At 46.4% G+C, this 12350-nt stretch overlaps 1 protein-coding gene across 3 annotated transcripts in view; it reads right to left on the minus strand.

Annotated features, from left to right (window-relative positions):
• Nucleotides 1-4357: 4357 nt before the first annotated feature.
• The window catches only part of TTL (tubulin tyrosine ligase), a 33964-nt gene continuing 25971 nt past the window's right edge, over nt 4358-12350 (minus strand). Inside the window, exons 6-7 of one of the 3 annotated variants that reach the window (XM_032352757.1) lie at nt 10580-10723; nt 4358-7915 (exon numbers count right to left, since the gene is read on the minus strand). In XM_032352757.1, the coding sequence (XP_032208648.1) occupies nt 7801-7915; nt 10580-10723 (259 nt within the window). In that variant the 3' untranslated portion in view covers nt 4358-7800. Of the gene's footprint in view, nt 7916-10503; nt 10724-12350 lie in introns of those variants that run through there. The other 2 variants (XR_004287911.1, XM_032352758.1) reach the window with 2 other exon arrangements.

Consider the following 12350-nt stretch of genomic DNA (forward strand, 5'->3'; position numbering starts at 1 on the left):
TAGTTCCTCCGATTCCGCCGGACTTTGGCCCTTCGATTTTACAGGGTCGACCTGAAACCTACACCACAGAGTGAATGGGCCGGTCTGGAACTATACGGAGCCAGAGCGCGGCGGTCCCACCTATTTCCCGTTCCGCGGGGAATCCCATCACGCCAGCTCTGCGCCCGGTTCGTCGAGTGATCCGTTTAGCGTTTATTCGCGCAGTGAATTAGGCCCGGAGGAGAGTGGTCTTCAGAGATTCCTTCCCCTCCTGTTTCCCATGATCACCTTCCGAAGCTGATGCGTGATGCTGACCCTGACTTGTGGAAAAAAGCAGAAGTTGGGAACCAGACCGACTGCTGTCACCACCCAGCTCTGAAGTCGTGAAAGCTGCCCTGCGATGGTGAAGAAGTGGTCTGTCTTCGCTAGCCGCCGCCCGCTCCCCCCCCCCATCTAGACCGGATTCCTGAGGCTCCAGGAGGAGGAGACTTCCAGCCTTAAGATCCTTGGAGTTTGTGCGAGTCCTATGAATCGCTTCTCCCCCCGGGATATGGGTTTATCCAGGAATGTCGGCACAGGTTTTTCAACTTCATCCTTTGGGTGTGTATTTAACGGTTGTATTCTGTATTGTGGCATAATTGGCTTGAAGTAAACCACACGTTTAGAGTGTGCACGTGGATAGCTTCTGACCCATGTATACACCGGTGGAGCCATCACCATAATTAAGGTAATGAATTAATCCACCACTCCTAAAAGTGTCCTCCTGCCCCTTGGGAATCCATCCCTTCTGTCAGTCTTAGTCTACCTAGGTCAGCTGGTAGTTCTTACCCCTGTATCACTTTTACAAGTTACCTTCTGTTTCTATTCAATGCTGACACCGTTAAACCTAACGAGATGGGCGCGCCTGCACCCTAAATTTTTCCTCCTCCTGTTTTATCACGTCTCTGCTCCTTCGAAGGAAAATTCTTCCTTCGTCCTCCACCCCCCAAGTCAGGAACTCTTTGAAGGCAAGAGAATGAGGGGGTTATTGTTGGAACAACCATTTCCATCAGCCTACAAATTTGCTGGAAAAGCTGTTAAACAGAACAATACAAAAACAACTCACTGATTCCTTGTCCCTCTTCAACTACCAAGAATCCTCTTCAGAGCACACGTTCTGAACGGATCATCCTATCTCTCCACTGCTTTCAAGGTTCATCCATGCTACAGCAAGTTTCAGTACTTCTTTTCTTTCATGGCTGAAGAAAAATGCATTGTCTGGCTACATTACATTTTTAACATTTGATAGAATTTAGCAGTGAAGCTATTAGATGCTGGGCTTTTCCCTATGAAAAGATTTTTTGGTCTTTACTTCAATCCACTTTTTATGTCTGTTCAGATTTTCTGTATCTTCTTGAGTCAGGTTCATCAATTTTGTGTCGTTCTAGGAATGTGCCCTTTGGGGCAGGTTACCTAATTTGTTGGCATAAAATTGTTCATAGGATTCCCTTATAATCCTTTTTTAAAAAATATTTTGAAAATTTATTTGACAGAGACCACAAGTAGGCAGAGAGAGAGGAAGAAGCAGGCTCCCCGCTGAGCAGAGAGCCTGATGCGGGGCTCGATCCCAGGATTCTGGGATCATGACCCTGGGATCATGACCCAAGCCGAAGGCAGAGGCTTTAACCCACTGAGCCACCCAGGCACCCCGCCAAAATATTTTACTTTTTTGACAGAGAGAGAAAGAGAGATGGCACAAGTAGGGGGAGTGGCAGAGGGAGAAGCAGGCTCTAGGCTAAGCACAGAGCCCCAACAACTTGCAGGGCTCAATCCCAGGACTCTGGGATCATGACCTGAGCCGAAGGCAGACTCTTAACTAACTGAGCCACCTACACGCCCTCTACTGAATTTTTCATTTGCATTACTGTACTTTTAAAAGCCAAAATTCTTACTTGGTTCTATTTTTATAGACATAGATATATAAATTATATAAACAATTTATATCTCTTTAATGATATTCTCTCTGGTGACACTGTTCTCATCATTCTTTTAGTTCTTTAAACATTTAAATAGCTGAATTAAAGTTTTTGTGCAATAAGACCAGTGCCTGGGCTTCCTCAGGGATGGTTTCTTCTGATTGCCTTTTCCCTCCAAAGGCCATACTTTCTTTTTTCTTTGCATGTCCCATAATTTATGCTGAAAACTGGAAAAATGTAATACTATGTTGGGGCAACTTTGGAAACCAGATACTCTATCCTCTCCAAGGTTTATTGTTGTCATTGATTAGACTTTCCTGAAATAATTCTGTAAAGTTTATATTCTTTGATGTGTGTGGCCACTGAAGTCTCTGCTCTTAGCTTAGTGGTCAACTAATGACAGAACAGATTTCCTTAAACACTTGGACCAGTAAGTCTCCCTGTCTTTGCCAAGGGGGTGTGTGTGTGTGTCCGCGCATGCACCTTGGGCATGCCAGGGAGGCTTGTGTAGATCCTCCTGGTCATATAGAGGTAAAAACTGAGGGAATTCAGGGTGCTGGGGTGGCTCAGTCTATTAAGTATCTGACTCTTGTTCTTAGTTCAGGTCTTGATCTCAGGGTTGTGAGTTCAAGCCCTGTGCTGGGCTCCTACTTAAAAAGGGGGGAAAAAAAAAAGCTGCGGGAATTCAGGTCTCCCCAGGCTTGCACACAGCCCTATACATATGTGCGGCCTTTTTTGTTCTTTAGAAACTTTTTAAAACTTCTGATGGATATCTCATTCCCCATCTTTTCCTGAGTTTTTTTGGTCAGCTTGTTGTTCCTTCCAACTTTTACAGCCATCCCAGGAAGCTGATAAACAACTGCTGATTATTTTTAACAAACTCACGTAGGGAAAAGGTTGTTCACACCAGGCCCACTTTGAGAAGTGCTGAGACAAGCCCTGAGATGAGGACCTACATGAACAGCCAGACAGGTCAAATAATGACAATTCACTGGCAATGGGGCTTTTTGGAGGAGCTTCAACGCCTCTGTATCCTCCAATTGTTGCAAGACTCCGGGGTTTTACCATGATCGTGGGGCTTTTCATTTCCAAGGCTACTACGGAGCTAAGAAAAGGGGAATGAAAGTAGAGTGAATTAAAACATTCCAGAACTTGCTATTCTTATCAAGGTAGAATGGTTTTTCTTTAATAAATGTTTCTGGATTGTTGCAAGCCTTTGGTTAATTTCTAGACAGTTTTTGCCAGTGTTCCCATCCCTTTCAAGGAGAGAGGATTTTCAGAGGTTTTTCCCTGCTATTCTTACTGATGTCCTCTCATGTGAATTTTGAAAAGGAATCTTGGCTTGCAGCAATCAACCTATGCAAAGGATTCCCTGGGACAGGAGCTCATTTCCCTTTGCCCTTAGGGATGTTTTGGGGGAGACATATTTAAATTATCACTGAACCTCTGGGGCCATGGGTAACTTCAGGTTCTTTAAGGAGAAAGGGCAGCTCCAGACAGCAAGCAGGACCAGCCCATGAAGAAAGGTCCTCCAAAGGCTTTGAACCTGTCCACTCTCAGGATCCTAAGTAGTTTCCTGCTTGGGTTCCTGTCTGCTTGTCCCTGCACCCTGCCCATGCAATCTACACCGAGTCTGGTAGGTGTGTATCCTATCAAATCAGAGACGTGTCTGGAGTGCTTAAGCCAGGGTTTCCATTTGTGGAAGGCCACAAATCTTTGTGCCAGAAGATGTTTATGGAGTAAAAGCGGCCATACATGGGAAAGAAGTCCAAAGCATCCAGTCTCATCCCACAGGAAGTTACAAGTTAACTACAATTTATATAAATGACACTAAATGCCTGAGGCGGTGCCCACTTACAGATATTCCTATACGTGGCCTTAGTGAACTCTTAGAACTTCACGGTCTTCCCGCTGATTGTAGAATCATTTTATGAAGCCCCTCTACCTCCTCCCATGTCTGAAGCACACATAATGCTTTCTCACAACCAGGGGGCTCACCTGACCATCTGTAGCATGATTCAGACAACACACAAGGTAGGGAAGAGATGGACCGGATTTTGGCAGCAGAAATTATTTCAATGCTTCACCTTGGAGGAGCACATTACAGTTTCAAAGGACAGTCTCTTGGCTTATGTATTGGGTAACATGCTGTGTCAGCAAGCAATGGCCACATCTGGCCTGTGTTTGTACCACCTGTCAACCAAGTTTGTTTGTTTGTTTGTTTGTTTTTAAGAGTTGGTTAAAAAGAAGAAGAATATGCAATAAAGAACCTGTTTGGTTTGCAAAGCCTAGAATATTTACGACTCTGACCCTTTCTGGAAAAAGTCTGCCTACCTGAGCAACAGAACTGTGGATTCATATAACCAGTGATATCCTAGGACAGTCAACCACCATGATGAGATGATAGAACCAAAGGGCACAAAGACGCTTGAAATATTACTTTAATGCTCTGGGCATTTTAAACATTCATAAAATCACCTTATTTCAGAAGTCATTTCCTCTTAGGTACAGATTCTGCATCTAGGATCAGAGACAAGTGTATCACTGAATTTTCTCCACAGCACCCACATGCCGTAGGGGACTCACTCTGGCCCCTTGTCTTCCCCAGCAGAGTCCCCCACCCCCACAACAGGGCTGGATCCACACCTGCTTGACACAACCGTGGCTGTCAACAAAAACACACTCTAGCTTTGCTGCTGTTTGCATATCCTGTGGATCCCATACATTTCTGACACTACCAGATATCCCGAGTCTGGGATAATTATCCTGAGGTGCTAGTGAAAGGGCGAGTGCGCAGGTAAGCATGCCAGCACCCGCTGCACTGAATCATACAGACACTGAGGCACTTCAATGTTCTGGGTAAAATCGAGTTTATGATTACCACAGGAGTTAATGAGGGAAGGGGCTTTTCTCTCAGTAACGAATACCCTTAACACATATTTAGCAGATGTATGAATTCCTGGCTGTTTACATTTGTTGTCAAGGCTTCACAAACTGTTTAAGGAAATGAAAGCATGTTTGAGTTTACAAATGCTGGACAAGAAGCAAAACGAGAACATGCTTAGACAACAGTTGCTTATATCATGAATACGTAGGTCGACATGTTGACCAACATGGTCATTCCTCAAGAAATGCCTGTCCTTCCTAAAGGAACTTTTTCAAAAAGTCCTAGGTCTTATTTGATTATTCTAAGGTAGCAGTGTGTTTGTCCTTCCTTCTTAAGCAGTGGTTCAAGGCATCTCAAAGCACACTGATGCCTCAGGTTCTGATTTCATTGGTCAGAGGTGGGAGAGAAAGGCAGGGTGTAGAAACCAACATTCTAAAAATGCTCCCCAAGTGATTCCAGCATATAGTCAGCACTGAGAACCTTGGTACCACAGGTTCTTGAGTCTTCCTAACCTCACCTGTCCTCACTAGAAGTCCCTGAGGTAGTCTCTAGGTCAGGCAACAATCCCTTCCATGAGATAAGAAACTAAGGCACAGAGAAGTTAATGGGTTCATCTCACACTGTGCGGTCAAATGACAGTGCGAAGACTGGAATTAACATCTCCAAATAAAGAACACTCCTCCCCTAGCAACTGGCGACACATACGCACTCTGCATGTAGGAAGACTGAGGGGCGAGGCATTACCATCTGTGCCAAAGGTATCATGGAAGGGTATGGAACAATTCTGAGCCAACCCGATCAAAACTGATCCCACCCGATCAAAAACTAATGCATGAAATAGATATTTATTTGAAACATTGTGAGGAATGAAGCATAGTTTTCTTTTTAAAGCTTTACGTCCCTCACATATATGCCAGTGATTGAGGTTTCCTAGTAATTATGTCAAGATCCATGGACTTGCACCATCTAAATTCTTAGCTCTGTCACTGTGAGAGTTAGGACTCTCAAATGGTCCTTTAATTTAGGTCCAAAAGATCATTACAGATCTACACTCACGTATGATAACACAACAAAAGCCTCCATGCTTCCCCCGTCACCAGTCCACAGAGACTTCCCAAGGACTGAGTAGCTCACACTTTCTAGAAGGGTGTGCACCTTGTCATGATCTGCTCAAAGTCCCCAAACACTCATCGAACAGTGCTGGCCTTCCAAGACTGACTTTCCCTGCTGACTGTTTAATTTCACTCTGGATGCAAACCCTATTGTCTGTATTCTGGGTAACCAGAGTATTTTGTAATTCCAATTTGCAGAAGAGCCGAACCAGTTGGCCTTTCTGCTTCACCCCGACATAATGCTACCACGTCCTACACCCACTGCTGCATCTACGAAATACTCCTTATCCTTTCTTCACCATGAGCTCTCACATCTCATCGTGTTTCAGGAGGCATTGCTCTTTTCCCTTTTTAGGAAAGTCTCCCTGACGGTAGAACTGTTGTCTGGTACCACACAGAAAGAATAATGGGGCACACATATACACAAAGGAAGAACACAGCACGTACTGGACAGGAGGCCTGCTGTGGTTCCCAGTACATTCTAAGAAGGACCTGCTCATTCAGCTCACGTTGGAACACAAGTAGCATCTTGTTCTTCCCACTGCTAGGGATCTAGTTTCCTGAAAAGTCTACAGAATATTTGATCCAGTGAGTGGAAACTACACCTAACAGGACACATTTGTTGACTTACAAGATGCTGTGTAGAGCTCTGAAACCACGTCTTTCCCATTTTAGGAGATTCCCCCATTCAGGCCAGACAAACACTCAGTTAGACCCTCGCCTGGCATGCAGAGGCACAAGCAGGCAGAGAATCTTCCCTGGAACCAAACGTGCCCTTCTAGTTCCTGCAGAAGGTGCTTTGAGGGCAAGAAAATGGGGGAGAGCTACCTGTGTCTAGGGCAGTGTCACTTGGTAGGGGGTGTGTGTGTGTGTGTATTTATGTGTGTAACTCTACTCCTACCCTCTAGAGGGATTTTTACAGAAGTTAAAACAAACAAAAAAAAAAAAGCGAGCCAAAGGGAACTTTGCAAAAGTGCATGGAGAATTCTGGTTAAAACAAAGATAAGTGAGGATCATCATATTTCCAAAACCTACCACACCCAACTATTAAGTAAAGCAAGACATTGTGTTTTGTTTTGTTTTGTTTTCTCTCTCATGCTTATTTGATGCTTATGGGTTTGTGGCAAACTTGCTGCTTGGTTTCTAAAACATGCACAGAGCAGATCGAGAGCAGCACTTGCTGTTTTGGTGCCTAGCCCACACCGGCCCTGACAGGTGACTGACCAAATGCCGTCAGGAACATGACGAGGAAAGCCCCCTTCGCTCGCTGTGAGGTGGCGCCCAGCACGAACCCGAGTGCTGTTGATGCATGCTTGTCCAGACTTCCACGGGCAGGTGCTGTGGAGAGAGATGGGCAGGGGACACACTGGCAACCTCCTAGACACTATAATATCCAATCCGTGTCCCAGACAGAAGGGTTGCAGCTGGGCATGGAGCTAAGGCACTAAGGCTGCAGCAGGTGGAAAGACACCAACGAAAGGTCCAACAGTCTCAACCCCCAGGGAGGAGAGGCGCTGCTCACAATGCTGCCTTAGGATAAAAACTGGATTTTTTTAAAGGATGAGAACATAAAATAATCAAATCCCTGTCTTTTCCCCTTAGAAGAGTATTTGGCTCCCCGCCTCTCAGCAACTGGCTTCCATTCTCACATCTCAACAGCAGCGCTGAGAGTGCCACCTGGGAACCCCTGAGCCACCGCTCTTTGGGGAAGCTGCCTTTTCTTCTGGTGTTCTCCCTTCTGTCGTGGCTTTGCCGGTTGCCTCTCTTTCTCCAGTCCTGGCTTGGTAGTGAGCCACCCTGACAGTCCACCTTCCCCTGGAGCAGGAGCTCATGCTTCTTCTGAGGCAGCTCTGAGCGCCTCCCTCGGTCACAGCTTGATGAACGCCGCTGGCTGGACGTGCTGCGGCTCCACATCCGGGGGTGGGAAGACACTGGAAATGGCTATGTCCACGATGCCCTGGCACAGTTCTGCATAAAGCTTCCTGAAATGTGTTTTAAAAAATATCATTGTAGACGGTCATCAAAGTGCAAGTGGAAAGTCAACAGATATTTTTTCACCGGGACCTGCCCTAAGTGTTCCATCTCATGACCAAGTTCCTAAAACTGGTTTCCATGGTACATACACATGCTGCACGAGCATCAAGCAGCCCCTTAACAAGTACTTCGGGAAGATCTCGGGTGAAGAGACCAGTAACTCCTGCTCTCACTGGCAGGGAAGATGGGCAATCTCCATAGAGTCTAAGAGCCATCTTGCCTGCCTGTGGTGGGTATACTTGGAGGGAAAGCACCTTCTCAGTGTGGCTGAGGAGACCCTCGGAGAGACTCCCCAGGGGTGACAAATAGGTGACACCTGGGGAACGAGTGAGGTCAGACAGAGGATGACGGGGTAGAAAAGAGGAGGGAAAGGACAGATAGACCCAGAGAGACAGAAAGGAGTGGGGAAGAAAAAAGAGAGGAGGAGAGAAAGAGTGTGTTTGTGAGGGGGAGAAGGAACAGTGCGCACTGAGAGTGGATTTTATTGGGGCAAGAGCAGAAGAGGAGATCCCCGTTGGAAGGCTCTCTGCAAAAGCGTCCACAGTGATGGAAGAGGGCCTGTGGGAGAGCTAGGACAGTAGGGATGGAGAGCAGAGGACTGTCAAGGCTGGAGGCTGAGCTGACCAGTTCTGGAACCCTGGGCTGTGATGTAATCTGGTGGCTTTAAAATTATGAAGTTGAGGGCGCCTGGGTGGCTCAGTGGGTTAAGCCGCTGCCTTCGGCTCAGGTCATGATCTCAGGGTCCTGGGATCGAGTCCCGTATCGGGCTCTCTGCTCAGCAGGGAGCCTGCTTCCTCCTCTCTCTCTCTGCCTGCCTCTCTGCCTACTTGTAATCTCTCTCTGTCAAATAAATAAATAAATCTTTAAAAAAAAAATTATGAAGTTGAATAAGATCACGTTCAGGGAAAGCATAGTGGAGAGAGAAGACAAACACCCAGGCGCTGACAGGGGTCCACTGCTGAGGAGCAAGAGGCCAATCCCGCCCACATCTCCTCAGCCAAAGCTTCCCACTACAGAGTGTGTCTGAAGCCACAAGAGAAGCGTATCTCAGCATGGTGTCAGCAGCTCCCTCAGATGCTGCTGGGAGGTCCAGGATGTCCACACGGAAAGGGGCCGCTGGACTTGGCAATATGGACTTAGCTGGGGACCTTCAAAGAACATTTCTGTGGGGTGGAGGGGATGACATCCAGCCCAGGATGGACCACAGCACGGATGAGGGCAGAGAAAGAGCAGACACTGCGTTCCAGAAGTCTGGCTACACAGGAGCAGGAAGGAGGAGTCGCCAGAGCAGGACATGGCCTCAAGGGAGGGCTCTTTATAACTGCTGAGGAAATCTGCTGCATATGCACGTGCTGATGGGAACCATACCCCGAAGCGGGGGGGTGGGGTGGGGGGAGGCTGACACTGAATGAGGAAGGCAAAGGGACAGGGGACAGGAAGCGGGGTAGAGAGGGCACAGGACACATGAGATGACTGAACCTTTACTGGAAGGAAAGGGGAACAGAGGCATGCTGCTGTTTTCCAGCAGTCCTGCTCACCTCTCCTTCCGACTCAGTGCCAAGCACCACCTCTCAATGGCAGCCCTCTGCTCAATGATACTACTTTAACATCCTTGATCAAGGATAAAGCATGTCCCAGTTTGTAATCTGTATTTGTCTGGTCCTTTGTCATGCCCAGTCTTTCCAAGGACAGGGCCTGTGTCTCAGCTCATGATGGGACCCCCATACTGGGGCCTGGGAGGTTGGGGTACTAACGAGTACGGGTTAGCTGAAGGGACTGCCGAACGAGATGAATCACACATGCCATGTCACAGCCACTGAACAAGTGGCGAAGGCCTGGCTCCTAATGAAAGAGTGGCTTGTGTGTCAACGATGCCCCTTGTAGGTCCAGAACTTTCTCCTGAACATGTGGACGATCACCTCAATTCCTCTAAGATGTGGACGTGGGGAACCATGAAGGGTCCTGACCTGATGAAAGTGAATCTTCAGAAGAACCAGCAGCCTTCGAGGATCATGTCCAGCTTCCCCTAACTTCTAAGGCCTCCGTGAGGCTTTCGCAGGCAGGTTCTGCTCATCTGTGCATCCCCCACAGAGCCGGGCACGGGGCGTGGTCCCACTGGATGCTATGTCCTCCTTCTGAAAGCTCTCCCCTCCACTCCATGGTACATGCAACCCTCTTCTCTTACATCCCCATTCCAGCTCCACTGCGTCTACAGTGCCTTCTCAAAGTACTTCCTGCCTGGAGAACCCCCTCAATTTCTTGGCTATCAGCACCCCCCCCCGCCCCGCCAACTCACAGGACCCCATTCCCTGAACTGGTCACACAAGAGGGTCTCCTCTGACAGTTACTAGCTTTGTTTGAAACTCTCACAGCAACTACCAGCCACCTAAGCACAGACTCCCTCTTAACACAAGGGAGAATTGGGAAGTAGTGTGACTCAGCAGAGCCCCCTGCTGGCCAGGGTCCTGCCAGAGGCCATCCTCCCTCAGAGCAGTTAAAACAGCCTCTGCTTGGACACAGGTGAAGAGAGACTCACCACCTTGCCAAGACTGGCTATTCCAACTGTGGAACCAACTTCCCATTTGTTAAAACACAGTGGTGTTCAGGCTTACTGAGCACAAGCCGGGGCGCCGTTGACCTCAATGAGCCACACCTTCAGGTCCTCGTCCACCATGAAGTCGAAGCCAAAGAGCTGGAAGCTCTGGTAAGGGAGGTGCCTGGTGCTAATGGCAGGCTCCACGCTCATGAGGCAGCTTCTGCAGGGCAAAGGGGGAGAGCTCACTGAGAATGGGTTGGTTGAGGGAGAAGGAACACGGAAGATGTCCTTAGATGATTTTGAATCAAAAGTGATGGTAAAATATCCACTTGGACTTAATTCTCTCTTTTACTTATTTTATTTTATTTTTTAAAGATATTATTTTGAAGTAAGCTCTACACCTAATGCAGGGCTCAAACTCATAGCCCAGATGTCAAGAGTTGCCCGCTCCACCAATTGAACCAGCCAGGTGCTCCAATTCTCTTTTAATTACCAATGATTATTCAAGACAAAGCTACTTATCAAGCTACTTGTTAGAGAACTCTGCAAATACTCATGTTCTTACAGGTAGGGGCTGCTTTCCCAGCACAGTGCTAAGTCACCACAGCCCCTGGAAAGGTGGCTTCCCCCAACAGGAGACTGCTGCCATGTTTGTTTGTAATAAATAAAACACTCCCATGCGTTGTGGCCGTGTAGAAGAAATGGACTACCATTTGGTGAAGAGCAGAACTGGCGGTGAAGGTGGCCTCATTCATTACTTTCATTAGCTTCAGTTCTAATGCCAAATTATTACTAATCAAAAGATTTAAATATTAAAATACAAAATCAAAAGACTTAAATATTAAAATACAAAATAGAATTACTATTAACATCAACTACTGTTCAAAAAAAATTGGGAAAAAAAAAACACAGACAAACTGAAAACAGGAAAAAGTTGAACATGAACTTCAAAAATGTACTGAGTTAATACGTGAGATCTAAGGTCAGGGGCCTAAGGCCAGAATCTTAGGCAAGTTTTTAACCTCTCTTAGCCAAGCTTTGATTTCTTTATCCATAAAGGAAGGGGTAAAAATAATACTTAGTCCTAGCACTGGGATGGTTCAATGAGATAATTACATAAAGAATTTTTGAGGGCACCCGGGTGGCTCCACTCAGGTTGTGATCCTAGGGTCCTGGAATCAAGCCCCGTGTCAGGCTCTCTGCTCATTGGGGAGTCAGCTTTTCCCTCTGCCCTCACTGCCCCACCCCTCCTTGTGCTCTCTTCCTGTCAAACAAATAAATAAAATCTCTCTCTAAAAAAAAAAAATAAATAAAAACCTTACTACTAATAAATCACTATTTTGTATAACCATCCAGAAAACCTATGTCATTTCTGTTTTATGCAGATCTTCCCTGACTTCTTCCCTCAACTGAATGTTGGGGTAAATTATCTATTTTAGTAATAAAGTATGTTATGATGACTCTAAGATTACCAGAAATAGCTTTCCTCCTACATAACTGTATGTTTAGAAGGAAAAATGAAGGAGCTGGCTTTCATGTGACTAAGTCCAAGATGTATCCATACAAGTACGTTTTGACTCATGACTTTCAAGAACTGAGACTTCCCTGAACATGGAGCTGGAATTTTGCTTCCCAAACCTCCTTCCACCACCACATCCCCCCCACCCCAGCCCAAGCATCAGCTTACTTCCCCCCCACCCAAAAAAAGGAAAGTATTTCAATACATATGTTTAAACCTTTAAAAGTAATTTTGGGCAGTTAGCCATTTAAGAATCAACTGGAATGAAAATTTCTTCTCTCATTCATCTTTAACCTACACTGGTAAGCCACCTATCACTTTTTTTTTT

The sequence above is a fragment of the Mustela erminea genome, chromosome 7 (assembly GCF_009829155.1).
Source record: "Mustela erminea isolate mMusErm1 chromosome 7, mMusErm1.Pri, whole genome shotgun sequence".
Taxonomy (NCBI): domain Eukaryota; kingdom Metazoa; phylum Chordata; class Mammalia; order Carnivora; family Mustelidae; genus Mustela; species Mustela erminea.